Below are 15168 nucleotides of genomic sequence, written 5' to 3' on the forward strand. Positions count from 1 at the left end.
ATAGTCCATGTATCAGGGAACATGACGAAACGATGGCCTATTTGATATACATTGTTTCTGCTGAAGTGCTGTCCAACGATATGCTGTGATTGGATTGCCTTGTCGGTTTGATTATATAATGTGATTAGCTAATAACACGTGATTTCGAATTCTGCCAACTCTTCCAACAGAATCCATGTTTGAGGGTCAATGAGGACAAGAAGGCCTCTGGGGCTTGATACAAATCTACGCAGTTCTGCGCATGTTCCACGAAACAACTTGAACTTAGTAAATTCCGTCGCCGTCAGCCACACAAACTTGGGGCGCTGCCATCAAAATACATGAGCCGTATTCCCCTCAAGGCGAATATAAATGAGTTCATGTCTCAAAACTACTAGTGCATGTTGAAGCAGACGATAATGAACTAACTAGCAAATCGCGAAGGCTGACATCCCGCCTCCCTCGTCAAGCCACTGCACCCAAGCTTTGACGAGCGGTTATCCTTGCTTGATTGAAACACCGAGGAGAATGAACAACTGGCTTTCGGGCGTTACCCCAAACCCCAGCCACTTCTGGGCAGCCAAAGCTTACAAAGCTTACATCTGCTGCCTCAAATGGAATTGGAGATTGGATCCGCTAGTCACATCACATATATCAGCAAGGAAAAGCGGTGATGCGTTGTCGATTTCCGGGAACTTGGGGATGATGCCCAAGCCGGAAGATGTGATGGCATCATTCTGGTTTTCTGTTCGGGACCTAACAGGAAGCAAACCAACAAATGGGTCCCGTATGTTGGCTGTACAACGCACGGATTTGTGCAGACTTCCCAATAACAGCGATGGGAAAAGGCGCTGCTCATGATAACACTGCCAGGTATCTGCAATATCGGCAGTAGCCTTAAAATGGAATTTTACATAGTGTCTGACGATCGTTTTCAACCATGAAAAGCGGAAGCTGATTGACCCGATCCATGGAGGCGCCCCTCTGTGGCTGTTACAGCATCCAATGCTTGTCCAGTCTAACTTTTATTGTGTCTGGCGTCCCTTTCTGCTCATTCTGCGCATCACAGTACTCTTTCTTTCATGATTGAACCCAACGTAAATGTGGCAGTGCTGCTGGTTCTGAATCCGATGGATCTAACAAGGCTTCTTTGATATCATTGCCCATTCACCTTGCCAGGAGCAAAAGCACATTGACGTATGTTGCTGTGGCTTGCAATTTAGGGCTGCACTTCTCAGGGGAGTTCCACCGAGCAACAAACAACTCATTTCCCTCTCAATAAATGCTCTGGAGCACCAATTTCCTGACTTTCGTTCTCCCCACAAATACAAAATTTTCCCAATAAATTGCAGGCGCCATATTCGGCTTTCTTGATTATTTTTTAATCAAAATTATTGCAGATACCTTTGCGTATCCGCGCCTTTTCGCGGCTTCGACGCGAAAACCCTGACACTTCTTCATACATAGACAGGGGCCAAGGCACTTGGCATAGCCCACTGAGCTCTAGCAATGCGTGTGTAGTCCCTTTCTAAATCACCCACGAGCAGTTATTTTTTACTTCATATGAAGACGAAGGCTTATTCTAATGGTGGATATAGATATACATCGACGGCAAGCCAGAAATCTCGCCTGGTATGATGAAGGGGAATCAACATCCAACCGGAACCCTTTCAAAAAGTTCCGGTACCGCTCTATGCGCGCCCCTGAATCTTGCGCAGAGGATGGGTTTCCACGCGAACAAACAGAAGGCGATACTATACCGAGACCTGAATGGGAAAGACGAGAAGAGGGAGATAACATCTTCTCTACACCCTACCATACAGATACCAACCCCCCAGCCTCAAGCCAATCGGTTGGAAACGTTATTGAAATGACACCAGCAGGATCTACGACTAGTGCTGCACCTCTGACAACAACAAACGGAGAACAACCACACGAGGTTCCTGAAAAGAGTGCTTCTACAAAACGGAGATTCTTCAGAAACGGTGGTAATACTGAATTGGCACCACTGGAGCCTGAAGATTCGGGAAAAGATAAACAAAAATTTACAGCTGTAGGGCAGTTGAAGGCTACCGTGCTAAATTCTTGGATTAACGTCTTACTTCTCATGGTCCCCGTTGGGAGTATGTTTTTCTTAGAGAATTTACCAGGAATCTATTTTGCATGATATTTTTTTTTTGCTAACGCCTCATCCAGTCGCGGTCCACCATGCACATATCGACCCTATTGCAGTTTTTGTTATCAATTTCATTGCCATCATGTATGTCCTCTACTTTATGAAACGGGCCGAGTACGTTCGTTAACAGATGCTTGTAGCCCTCTTGCCGCGATGCTAAGCTATTCTACCGAGGAAATTGCGCTCAGGTAAATACAATACTCTTGAAGATCTCCAGAATAGCTCTAAATTTCATATCCAGAACGGGGGAAACCTTGGGCGGTTTGCTAAACGCAACATTCGGGTAAGTAGTATCAGGTTCCTGCGTGTCCAATACGTTCACCAACAAATTATAGGAATGCTGTGGAGCTCATCGTGTCTCTCCTGGCCTTGTTCAAACATGAAATCGTGATTGTGCAAACCTCACTTATTGGCAGCATGTTATCAAATCTGCTACTGGTTTTGGGAATGTCCTTCTTCCTTGGAGGTATCAATCGAATCGAACAAAACTTTAACGTCACCGTGGCTCAGACAGCGTCCAGCCTGCTCACCTTGGCGGTTGGAAGCCTGATAATTCCTACTGCGTTTCACGCATGGTCCGATGGTGGGTTTCTTACCGGGCGTCTTGGTAATTTACTTGCTAACTAACTTTCAAAAATAGCTGGTGAAGTCGGAATTGCGCCGCTTTCGCGAGGTATCTCTTCTTTCCTGTAATTCCCGAAGCAATTCTCATATCCTTTGCTCTAACATCCCTCTAGGAACAAGCGTAATTCTGCTTACCGTGTATGGATCGTATCTCTTTTTCCAACTCAAGTCTCACACGGAAATGTACAATAAGCCAAGTGAAAAAGTTGAAAAAAGGCGTGGGCGAGTCGGGGCTGGCGATGCAACCAAAGGCATTGCGCAGATTGGGGCCGGCATTTCTGCCACTATGGGTGGAGAGAATTCTCAACGTGTTCCCATGGCCATCCCAGATGAAAAAGAAGAACCTCAACTCACTGTCTGGGTTGCTTTATTTACACTTGCTGTCTCCACCGCATTGGTAGCCCTCTGCGCCGAGGCCATGGTACGCCCCTTTCACTTTGTTTACTTTTTAAGCCATTCCTGCCCAGCCGAGCACAACGGACAAGATAACTAATCAACCCCTGTGAAGGTCGGCTCAATTGATGCGATTACCACTCGTGGCCACATCTCAGAAACCTTCGTGGGGTTGATTCTCCTTCCAATTGTTGGCAATGCAGCCGAACATGCAACCGCCGTCACCGTTGCGGCCAAGGATAAAATGGATCTCTCCATTGGAGTTGCAGTTGGTTCGAGTATGCAAATTGCTCTTTTGGTGATTCCTCTCATCGTAGTTATCGGCTGGATTGCTGGTAGGTTTTCTTGCCAACCCCATCACATTTCTTGACCAGATCTTCGAACCTCTCCAAATATATATTCATTGTTTACTTACTATTTTTCCTCATTGGCGCACATCAGGCATCAATGAAATGGTATGTATCGACGACGCCGCTTTCCCCAGCTTTTTATCTCTATCTAACCCTATGAATAGACATTATACTTTGATGGATTCCAAATTGCGGTCCTCTTCGTTTCCGTGCTACTGGTAAGTCGGCCTTCTTCCCATTCCGTCATCATTTCATCATCGTGGTCGTGTTTGACAATATTCCTTTCGCAACATCAAAGGTAAACTATTTAATCCAAGACGGCAAGTCAAATTGGCTAGAAGGTGTGTTGTTGATGGTTCTCTACATCATTATCGCCGTCGCAGCTTGGTAAGTCTATTACCCACCCATCCTCCCCCATCCTCCCCCATCCTCACCGTGTCCTTCGCTCTCCCAGATGAGAGTTACTCAATCTTTTCGATTCTTTCTTCAATTTTTCCTTGGGCCTCGAGATGTCAAAACATTAAGAAGCTCACAAATATGAAATAAAGACTAATCTAACGTGAACTGTACAGGTTTTATCCCGCCAGATCAGAACCAACCGCTGCATAGACGTGATTGAGTGCTTGTCGCCCTCAATTCCTCTCATTTTAAGCTTTTTTTAATGCCATATTCTGCCTCATTTCCTTTGAGCACTCCATACCTGCTTGCTTTTAGTTTATTTTTAATTTTAACCGGTTACGGACGCTTCTCATCCTTTGTCGTTCTTCCCTTCGCGCTCCTGGGTACTGGATATATACGTTCCCTTGGGATATTTGAACCTACAATAAATAACAATCTTTTCCTATGTCTAGTTAGAACTTTCCTTGAGATTTGGAAGGTTAAGTTAACGTTAACTACTTAAAATCATTCCCATGCCTTAGCTGCGTACGAAAGACTTCAACATGTACGGTCAATGTAATTGTACAGTGCAGTATGTGTAACCTGCTTGCTGAGCGGGCGAGAATTGCGACTAACACAATTGAGTTTCACCTTTGCTCTACAGGTCTCAGGTGGCATTTCTTCAAGTACAATCATGATGACAAAGTATCAGGTTGCTTCAGTAGAATATGACTAGCCCTCATTCCATCTACCTCTATCATTTAAGGCCAAATTCAAACACTCCAACATATACCCACATAGCAGATGACACAATCGATACCATGCTTGGCAAGATGCATATATATGATTCATGCTTAGATTATTAGCCTTTAAGCTTGTCTATGCGGATATAGAAAACCGAAGAGAGCAAATAGGGAATTGGGAAAGAGGAATAGGTGAATCCTGAATATATGGCCTGCCTCTTCCCTTAGAGACACATGTATGGGGATTTTGTGTACCTACTGAAGATTTCCCCTGGGAAGGTTTGCCTTCAACTCCTTTTCAGAAACATCAGCCTCACTCTCCTTGCACGTGGAGAACCAACCCAAAAACAGACATTCAGCACCTCTCTAGCTGTGTACGGTACCATATTCATGATATTATTTATCTAAGAGGTGATGGGGATATTTGTTTTCGTTGTTTTCATACATTTGGTGAGGATACTAGTATTTATATAAGTTAGGGCCTTGCTTGCCTAAATATCCTCCTATACAGGGTTTTGTTCTGTTTTGCTTGTTTTTGAAAACAAACCCCTTTCATTTATTTACGAGAGAAAACAATTTGCGCATTTATTTGTATATCCTGACGGCTTCTTTGAGGATTGAAAATAAAACATTTTTGGCGCCCCCTTCCTTCGAGCTCCTGACACCAGCACCCGACCCCGCTGAGTGCAAACATGCGTTTTGATGCTGGTTGCAAGCGAGCACCATGGCTCGCTTGAATGCCGCGGAAGTGAGAGCACAGTTACGATGGCGCAGTTACACCACCAACAAACTACTCTCAGCCACTTCGCTAACAAAATGGCCAGGTCTGCAAACGATTGCTCTAACGCAGACACCACTCGGTGACTATGATTCTTTGCATGATCCTCCCCCATTCCCAGCAACCTCCTCGCCCCCCTGCCCCTGGCCTTCCGGGACAAACTCGGAATTCTCCTTGGAGTTTTACAGACCACAGACGGCCTTAGCATTCTCAGGTGCTCACTTTTCGTTCGGTAAATGACAAACTTACAAATAATGAAAAAAAGGAAGCCTAGCGAAGTGGATTAGGGTGCGGGGTTTCAACGACTACAATCGCCAATTCCACTTGGAAAGCTTGGTAGGTAGGTATGTTTAAATGACACGCTGGAGGTGAAGAGGTACACCCCTGGCTGCTGCCACCCGAAGGAAATGCAGATTGCGAGTTTCTAGTTTCCCTGTCTTCATATCAGTCGCTTGAAAGGGGATCTGGGGATCTTGTTTATTGGAGCAAACATCGGCCAACCTGGACATTCGGGACATGCTGGACATGCTGCGTGAGCCATTCTTTTGGCATTAAGGAGTCAGAGAGTCCAAATTTTTGACTTTCACGCTGCCCATCTCCCTTTTTAAGCTGGACTAAGACCAATTTGAAGTCAAAAAGCACTAAAATATGTATCATCGCTCATTCAATAGTTGACTACCTCGTTTTGAAGCAACATGTGGTATTTGATGTTGCATTTTCTCTTCCCCCAAGAGCCCCTCTCAGTTCAACCTACATTTACCTTTTCTTTCCAGATGCGTATAATGGATCGAAAGAGAAAAAGGACTAAACGTCGGCAGCTTGTCTTCGAACCAACTACCTGATATCCCGCAGTGATTCCTTCCCTTCCCATGATGGCCCAGCAGTCTCTCAGCGTTGGAAACCCCTTACCTGTCAGCCAAATGCACCTCGGCCCGGGCAGCGTGCGTCATGGATTCAATGATATGTATAGCTGAGCTCATACCCTTGACAGGCGCTCGTATAAATACTCGCGGGGTGGCTAACAGGGTAGTCTCTGGAAATGTTTGACAAACGAGTTGAGAAGTGTGTGGTAATGACAGCTCATTGAATATTTCGGAGATCCTGTGTGGTTTAAAGCCCTCCTCCCTGTCTGCGTCTCAGCAAACCTTAGTTAACTCAGCAGGCCGAACATCCGAGTTCCCTCTCCAATATAAGGAGGGGAGGATATAAATGCCAGCAGCGAGCATAGCCTGCCCGAACGCCTTGTTTAGAAATCGAAAGAAGGTGTCTTCCCTCCCCACCTTTTATTCTTTATGGGCTAAAACAGCAAATTACATTACCCCAGAGATCGACAAAAAGGCCATGGATGGTTCTCATCCTTTCCATATTTCGGAAACATACCCTAATTTGTCATCAATAAGCATCTTCGCTGGGACCCTAGTTAGACCCTACCGCTTAGTCCTCTTCTCCTCACCCGGCAGCAATCATTTCGCCGTAAGGCAGGGAAGCTGGGTGGATTGGACTATTTGATTTCCCGTACTGGACGTACTACACGAATTCTCGCTTTACTTTGAACCCACTCTCCTCTGACAACACGATTGGATTGCTATCTAGCGAGACTCGTCCGCCTTTCATGCATGGACCAGGGTTCGTCAAGGTTATTTATGGCCCTGATAGCAATTCTGCGCGCGCGTGATGTCAGTAGTGGCGTGGCTATCCGCTCGTCTTGATAACGGCCAGCAGTGCGGTTTCTTGGTAGATAGTTTCTCATCAGAATTGTAGCTTAGGCATGCCGGTTCTTTCGGCCCACCTTGATCTCTCTCCTCTTTTCTTGGTATCACAAACGGACTAACACTCGCCCAATGGATTGCAACTTGAACGCCATCGAATGGCTATATCTCTAATAACCATCAGCCTCAAAAATTAATGGTTATTAACCTGTCAGGAATGAGTGGACAGAATAATTTCACTAACATGGCAATCTCGAAGAAAGAGTATAGGTGTGGCTGGAGTGGAAGGAACTTCTGCAACCGTATATTGAATTCATCCCAGCCATACAAGTAGCCAGGGCTCAGTTGAAAGGTGGGAATTGAGCAACATCAAGATAATAGAGGAGGAAGTTTGATAACACGCCAGACATGGCTCCCCCCAGATAACATCAGGTGACGCTATAAATGACAACAACGAGCAGCGACGCTCCCCACACGGCAAATTCTTCTTATCCCCCTAGTTGGTTGCCTTGTGGCGATGTTGCTCTCCCGGCCCGTCTTCAACCTGATATCAGCTCGAATGCAGTTACCAACAGCAGCTTGGACGCCATTGGCGATGGCTAAGTTTGGCGTGCTGCACGTAAATTCTGAATGTTATATCATCCATATACACAGGTGGATCCTGTTCGATGTTGCTTTTATTATAGTAGCCCCTATTGCAGCTTGTATATTGAATATCGGTTTGAATGGGAAGCCGTTATTATTCAATTCTGCTCATTTCCAGGAACATGGAAACAAAAATTGCTCTGAATTCACGGCATCAATGGTACGCCTGGCCTAGCAATTATATTTGGGTAAGATGCTGTGTGGGCAAGAGGTTATGGTTTGAAGGGATGGGTATCACGATCGTAATGGTAGAGGATTAGCTGCATCACAGTATGGGCTGAGGCGCATGTTTCATTTGCCTATTGTGTGTGATGGATGACCCTTCGGCAAATAAATTCTAGCAAAGCAATCCAATGACTCTCTGAGATCAGATATGCAAATGGAGGAAATTTAATAAGATGAACATAAAAGTAAGAAACCTCTTCTTGATGGCAACGATTGATCGTTGCGTCCAATACCTTCTCTAAGGCAGATCTATAGCCGCTAGGATGGCGGTCTCACCTCCATTTGTTTCAAAATATGTATGGCGTCTGCCACTGCAGAGCAGTACAACGCATTCGCATTTCCAGGCACATGTCTGTACGTTACATGCACATCATGGAGAGTGTCCCACCATACCCAAAAAAGAATTGTCGGGCTTCTTCTATTTTTAAGCACTTTTTGAAGCACATGCGACGATTACCTGCAGTTCTCATTGACACCTTGTAAAACCGATGTACTAGTAGGTATCGCAACAACCGAAGTTTGTACACAGCCGCTATTCCACTTCCTGGGTAGTTATCTCCGTGTCTGTTTGTCGTTCAGTTCCAATTGACGTGTTCCAGGCTCAGTCACGCATTCCTTAGGGTCGCGGAAGCGGGGGGAGGGAACACAGGAGAACTTCCAGATCGATACGCTTTAAGTTTGGGGCTACCACTCACGGAATTCCAATCCGGATGGAGAAACGCGCAAGATACAGGCCAGATTCCTGTTGGATTCCTCCATTATTCTACGGAACAAGCCGTTCTTGCTATTTTCAGCTAAGCGCAAGAGAAGAGAACGAGATGGGTAGAGCCCTTCCTGTTGTGGAGGCCGTTTCAACCCCTTAAATGGGCCATCTTTTGCTTTTATGGTTCCTCGATTCGCTACCGCCTGTTCAACATAGTTGGGTATTTGGTACCGAAGCTAATTCAACCCCATAGGGAATAGGTACTAATGTTGGACAACAAGATGGGCCACTAAATTGCCACCTCGGAACACTCATGGAATGGGAATATGTGTGGGAGAGGGGGAAAGTGGGGGAGGGAAGAGTGGGGAGGAAACTAGTCTGTATACTGTTCTCTGGAGTTGATGGGCCTTGATGGGTGTTGTTCTAAACAATGACGATGAGAGAACGGCGTGCCAACGGCTAGCCAATGTATTACCCATCATCGGAGGAGGAGCTTTGGATATGCGAGCGGCCGTCAAGAACGGAGAGCCGACCTTGCCAGGTCGCTAGCTGTGGACAATGATGGCCCCCGCGCGCTCCCCCACAGACCGAGGCAAAACAAGAAGGGATTGAATTTTGAGGGGCTGTGGCGATTTGTGAAACCCCTGTTGAGAACGATATTCCAACCACGGATCGGAAATGTTATTAATGTATTTTTCGTTAGATGATATCAATCATAATTCTCTCCTGCACCGTTGATCCCATGGAATTCTGTCGACAGGAAGTTCCAGGGAAAAATGGGCGTAACGTCGCCACGTTGAGATGAAAACGGAATTGATTTGCTGTCTTGTTGGGGATGGCTTTCATTATGGGTATTTTCGTTTCCAAGCTGGTGGGGGTTCGGGATATGAGAAGTGATATAGGATGTGAGAGTATTCCGTGGGCCGTGCAGGACCTTGGAGAGCGTCTCGTAAAACTGACAGAACAAAAGTCCGCGCGGAGAAAGCCATCGTTCTGATCAGGCAAAATAAAAATAGAAATATGGTTTTTTTAAAAAAAGAATTAAAAAAAAAAAAATCAAAAAATAACTAAAAATAAAAATAAAAAGGACCAATAGATGGGGATCGAGATGGTGATTCCATCCCGTGCGTTGATATCGGAAGATTCAATTGTCCTGAGCAGCTAACCTTATCGGGAAGCCAACCACCACAGCCCCTGAGCCCTGGCCCTGAGGCCCGAATCCGGTCCGTGACCGGGGGAATGGGAAGGGGAAGCGGTTGACGAGGCCCACCGCCCGTTAGACCTTACCTGGGCACGGCGGAGAGAGCGTCCTGGACTCCTGGCTAGAAAAACAAGCAAATCGGAATCCCCACCGGCCGAGAAGCTGAAAGCAACCCCTCCCTTCCCCCCCCTCCCCCCAAAGGGGATTCAATGATGAAGCAAGCACCGGGCGTAGGGTTGAACGTGGGTCGGCAAAGTTGAAGAGAGTTCCAAATTTGGGTCCGTATTCTATGGTTGCCATAGTTTAAGTTAATCAGCCTTAAGTTACAATGATTCTCAGCCTTGCTCCCTAACTAGTTAGTTATCCAAAACCTGCTCACTCTACCAAAACTTGACACTTGTCACTAACAGTTTTAAGACGCCCTTTATCCACTGACTATTTGCCAAAAAGGTTTAGAGAAATGATCGGTGATGAACTGCTAACTGAAAGTTCAAATGTTTTATTCTTAGAATCGATGGAAAAGTTTGATCGTCATCAGCTGAGTTTAACTTGAATCCGCTGCTTTTTTCGCAAAAAATGGAGATTGAGAGATCCCAGACAGCATTGCAGATGCCATCCTTGCAAAGGAATCCCGGATATGATAAATGATAGAAGACTATTCTCCCAGCGGACTACATGACGGGATGGAGTGCCGGAATATCTCCGTACTGCACACAGCAGATCTACAAACCGAAACCCGTTTAAAACAAGCTGCCTAGGCTGCTAGGCACGTCCCACGGGCGCTCATTCTGGGCGCCACAGAGATTTTTGGCTTTTTCCCCTTTCCTAGCGTGTTAGAATCCAAGCCTCCAGTAATACCGCGTCTTGGCGGATCCACAGCCGGAACCGAACCGAGAAATTTGATCTCCGGTATGCGTTTCGGGAGTTCGGAATCGTGGCGGGCGATTGTTATCGTCGTGATGGATCTATTCTTAACCCGCGCTAAGCAAGGCTATTACTAAACGATATGGGTGCATTTTAGACGGGATGGATTTGATGGACGGTCTGCTGCATATATGCCTTACCAAGTTACCGTGGTACAAGAGTAAAATGTGTCGGCGATCGGCTGGCGGGCGATGGAGCGGTTGGCTACCGAGTGGCCAGCGGTCGTCAACCTTTTCACCAGGTTAATACTTTTTAGAAATCGCAATCCTTCCCGCAAAAAGAAGAAGAAAGCAATTAAAAAAAGAAAAAACAAAAAGAGAGGGAGAGAGAACGGAATGGCTCGTTTGACACTGCGTCTGTTACATATCGAACGGTGTACATGGGAAGAAAAACATCGTCAGGCCATCTGCAGCCTTCCCGTAAGCTACAGTGCCAGGCCGCAAGCATTGGGACTGTATATAGTAATTTTTCCCAAGATATTTTGAAACCAACGTCCGTAACGTGTAGGAAAACCAAAAAACCGATGTCCAAAATGCAAAACCGGCAAACGGTGATATTCATATACCTGTTTGGTCCATGAACAACAACAACAACAACAACAACAACAACAAAGGCCCCGAATGCTCGCCCGAAAAAATCAACAGCTGTGCGTCAATGTTTCCTTTTTTGGCTTTTCCCTCCTTTTTTTGACCGTCTTTCTCAGCCTCTCGGGGGACATTTGCCAACGAGAGCCGGAAAGGGACCGTTGCTGATTTTTGGGTTGTCCACACGAAAGGGACGGTTTTTCCAAAACTGAACCAGTTAAAACTCATAGATATCTCTTGGGTCTTCCACTCACACTATACAAATGATGTATGTGTCTTGTGCAGGGAGAGTGGGTGGTGGTGGCGAGTCAAAAATCGGACTGCGAGACAGGAATCAGAAAGGAAATGGAAAAAGTTTCAAAAAAAAAAAAAAAAAAAGCTTCAAAATTCTAAATTCCAAATCAAAATTAAAAATTAAAAGTTAAAAATAAAAGATTAGAGCCAAGATCAGACAAGAAAGCTTCCCTGCCCGAACATTCAATCACACAACTTCCCGTGCCTTCGGAGAGTACAAGTATCCAGGGGTGTGGAAATGCAAACCGAAAAAGTAAAAAAGGAAAAAGGAAAAGGAAAGGAAAAAGAAAAGAAGAACAGAAAAAGCAAAAAAAGCAAAAAAAAAGCAAAGCCGAAACAGCATCACTACGCAGCGTAAATATTGAGAACAAACAGACCAAGCGGTCCATATTTCTCTTTCGCTCTGCCTGTGCCTGTGCCGTGCCGTGCCGTGCCGGCGCCCTCAAGACCCGTCATCAAATTACCAGCCGGAATCCGTGTTTGTTCGGATATTTCGGCCAATTTGTGCTAGACACTATTTCCCTCGGCAGGCTCTTAGAAGCAGAAAGAAAGAAAAAGGAAAGAAGAAAATTTAAATTAATACACCGACAAAAAACCCTCCATGGGGAGGGATGGATAATTAATTACAAGGGCTGCTAAGTTTTTATAGGTATAGTGCATATATATCTTCGTTACATACAAAATAACCATGTCATCAGGAGATATAACTATCATGTTAGAATAGTGACCAATAAGGTTAGGCCTTCGTTGACTGAGTTCATGCGCAAGCTGTTATTCTTTTGTTCCTTACTACAACTGTTTACAACTATGACTGATAATCACAGTACGGAGTATATAGATGATGAAATGAATAGTCATGACTGCCGTGAGTTAGATCAGATAGATATCTCCATAAGAATAATCATTCAACAAATGATGATGTTGACTTTTTGCTATGAATAATCTAGTGATCATAGTGCTATTTTATCACATAATTCTTTTACTTTCATATAGTTCATATATTATAAATAATAGATCTTCTGATCATATTAAGTACTAGAATTGATGATACGATAGTTAGCTATCAGCAACATAACTATATCTCTTTATGGCATGATTATTTTGTCTGCGATGAAGATGTATGCACTAGAACCTATAAAAAATTAGCGGCCCTTGGTCGCCCCATGGGAGGGTTCTGGCTGGAAAGACGCCGATTAAACTCCAAACCACCAGCCGTTGACCAAGATGAAAACTTTAAAAAAAGCAAAAGCAAAAAACAAAGGAAAAAAAGGACAAGAAATGAATGGCCCGCAACCCGATGGCACTGTGCAAATGGCGCACCCCTTCTGACTCCGCCGCAGCAACCCTCAGCCGTTCGCCTTTCAGGGGCCCCGGAGAAAGCGAAGCAACACCGTTGTGCAACGGACGGAGATAGAAACCGATCCGCTATGATGCCAAATACGCAAGGACGGAGGACGCCAGAGGATGTGTCCTGTTTTCTTTCCTTCGTCGTTCCTTCATTCTGTTGCTCAGTAACTACGAGTTCATCCGTATTGCTACTAATTACAAATTGTTAGTTACGATCATTTCAAGTTCTCACGATAGCCCCCTTTGTCGCACCGGCCGGAAGGGGTCGGCACAGGCTAAATGCTATTGATATTACCCGAATACCTCGGAAGACAGTACTACGCAGAACTGTACAGATGTACAGGTGCATGGGATGGGACAGGACGACCACCGATTCCATTCGACCTGTGAATTCCCGGAGACTTCAACCGCTTACAGGACTGTGGAACTGGGTAGGGGATTTCTGTAAATTCTGTAGGTGGCCCCTAACGGGTCATGTAGGCTAGTATTTAAGCAGCGATCCGGGTTTGTCAGCATCCGATGGCAAAAATAATAAATAAAGAAGGGGATATTGTAAAACATGCAATCTTGATGGGAGGTTTTACCACTGCACCAAAAGGATCAATACTTTCAAGGTGGTGAACCTATCTTAAGATATAGTTTGCATGTTTCACAGATATCCGATACATCTGCCGTACGGGACGAGCAAGGATGGATAAGTGGCGGTCGGATACACCGCGCTAAGGCCTGCCTGGCTGAGAGATTGTATAGAGAACAGTGTACAGGAGGAGTATGCCGTAGATATAGTTACCACGCAGTGCCGGCGGGGATATCTTCAAAGAAATATACTGCATACAGTGCAGTGCATTCTTCATTTCTTCCCCAGCTTGTACCAGAGAGAAGAGACCAACCTGGGAAAGATGGACTGGCAGACACTTTTATTCCTCCTTCTTACTCCCCTACTCTTCGTGATCTTCGGCTGACGGGGACAGCGGTTCCGTCCAACTGTGCGATCCCTTCGTCGCCGGCCCGCGATCAACAGCAAATCCTTCCATTGTTACGCCACGGACGGTTTCCGCGGTAATCTGTGGAGGCGTATTTGCAAATAACCGCCGATGAGTTTTTGCCATCCCCTTCCTCCCCTTTTTGATGTTGCAATGTTGACGGAGACTACTCCGGATTTTTGCAAAAAAAACAAAAAAAAAAAAAAACGGAGACACAGGAAGAGTCAGTCCGACGGGACGATGTTCGGGCAGGGATCATCGACAACCCGTAACCGTAACCTCCCAGAGAGAAAATAATGCCCCGAGGGCTGGAGGAGGAAACAAACCTTGGACAAGCCACGAGTCAAACGAATGTGACTGGAGCTGAGGCTTTTGAGTTGAGGATTCGTCGTCAGCGCATGCTTGCAAAAATCATGGGTTGATCAACATTCTGTTCCAGAGGAAAACGCTGTTCCTCCTTGTAGCTCGACAGACGAACAAAACAACCTGTACGCACCGCAACCACAAGAGAGCGCCGTACAGAGTTATTCCGCACACCTAAGTAAGCTCAGTAAGATGGAGAGATAAGTTGAAAGTAAATCAACCACTCTGGCACGCCTCTTCTCCGCGTTGGTGCGGGTTTACTCTGCACGCGCCGTGACTGTCTGTTTTCTATCTATCCTGCCTCTTTCTTCTTGTCTCTCTCCCGCCCTCTCTCCCGCCCTCTCTTCCTCACTTCTCCCGCGCTGGAACACAGCTCCGCCCTGTCACCGTGTCCTCCGTAGCCTGATCTGATACCGTCCCGGGATCTGGGGGATCTGTTGGTATCGTTGCGTTGGTCGTGCGTCCTTTGCCGCTCGCCCCACTCTGTCTGCCTCCATCCCGAGCCGTAGCTGGGAGTTGACCGCGCTCAGTCTTCGATGGGACCCCGAAGATAAGGAAGCTTGATCCTCGATTTCTCTCATCCTCCAAGGAAAGTCGGAAGGGAACCAGCCCGTATCGTCCAGCAAACGCCGCACGTAGCCACCAGCACCATCCGCCATCCTGCCTACGACTACGGAATACGTGCGAACATCTCTCTCTCTCTCTCTATAGAGTCTACTCTAGCCCGACTTCCTCGGTCTGCAAGTTGTAGTCCTCTCCTCTTGCGTGC

At 46.0% G+C, this 15168-nt stretch overlaps 5 protein-coding genes across 5 annotated transcripts; 3 read left to right on the plus strand and 2 right to left on the minus strand.

Annotated features, from left to right (window-relative positions):
* Positions 1–1564: 1564 nt before the first annotated feature.
* On the plus strand, positions 1565–4131 carry HCBG_04920 (vacuolar H+/Ca2+ exchanger; the record flags this gene model as incomplete). Its single annotated transcript, XM_045431969.1, has 12 exons — positions 1565–2102; positions 2176–2239; positions 2296–2343; positions 2397–2438; positions 2491–2762; positions 2796–2828; positions 2893–3200; positions 3288–3507; positions 3614–3627; positions 3687–3740; positions 3821–3909; positions 4095–4131. The coding sequence occupies 12 exons, from the start codon at positions 1565–1567 to the stop codon at positions 4129–4131; spliced, it is 1719 nt and encodes a 572-aa protein (XP_045287181.1).
* A 1236-nt stretch (positions 4132–5367) lies between these two features.
* On the plus strand, positions 5368–6229 carry HCBG_04921 (uncharacterized protein; the record flags this gene model as incomplete). Its single annotated transcript, XM_045431970.1, has 4 exons — positions 5368–5653; positions 5687–5761; positions 5835–5987; positions 6093–6229. The coding sequence occupies 4 exons, from the start codon at positions 5368–5370 to the stop codon at positions 6227–6229; spliced, it is 651 nt and encodes a 216-aa protein (XP_045287182.1).
* Positions 6230–8294: 2065 nt separating this feature from the next.
* HCBG_04922 (uncharacterized protein) lies at positions 8295–8798 on the plus strand (the record flags this gene model as incomplete). The annotated part of the gene is made up of 2 exons (XM_045431971.1): positions 8295–8354; positions 8553–8798. The coding sequence occupies 2 exons, from the start codon at positions 8295–8297 to the stop codon at positions 8796–8798; spliced, it is 306 nt and encodes a 101-aa protein (XP_045287183.1).
* A 1860-nt stretch (positions 8799–10658) lies between these two features.
* On the minus strand, positions 10659–11209 carry HCBG_04923 (uncharacterized protein; the record flags this gene model as incomplete). The annotated part of the gene is made up of 3 exons (XM_045431972.1): positions 10659–10895; positions 10969–11058; positions 11201–11209. The coding sequence occupies 3 exons, from the start codon at positions 11207–11209 to the stop codon at positions 10659–10661; spliced, it is 336 nt and encodes a 111-aa protein (XP_045287184.1).
* Positions 11210–12791: 1582 nt separating this feature from the next.
* Positions 12792–14162, minus strand: HCBG_04924 (uncharacterized protein; the record flags this gene model as incomplete). Its single annotated transcript, XM_045431973.1, has 4 exons — positions 12792–12838; positions 13027–13244; positions 13469–13534; positions 13996–14162. The coding sequence occupies 4 exons, from the start codon at positions 14160–14162 to the stop codon at positions 12792–12794; spliced, it is 498 nt and encodes a 165-aa protein (XP_045287185.1).
* Positions 14163–15168: the final 1006 nt, after the last annotated feature.

The sequence above is a fragment of the Histoplasma capsulatum genome, assembly GCF_000150115.1.
Source record: "Histoplasma capsulatum G186AR genomic scaffold supercont2.6, whole genome shotgun sequence".
NCBI classification, from domain to species: Eukaryota; Fungi; Ascomycota; class Eurotiomycetes; order Onygenales; family Ajellomycetaceae; genus Histoplasma; species Histoplasma capsulatum.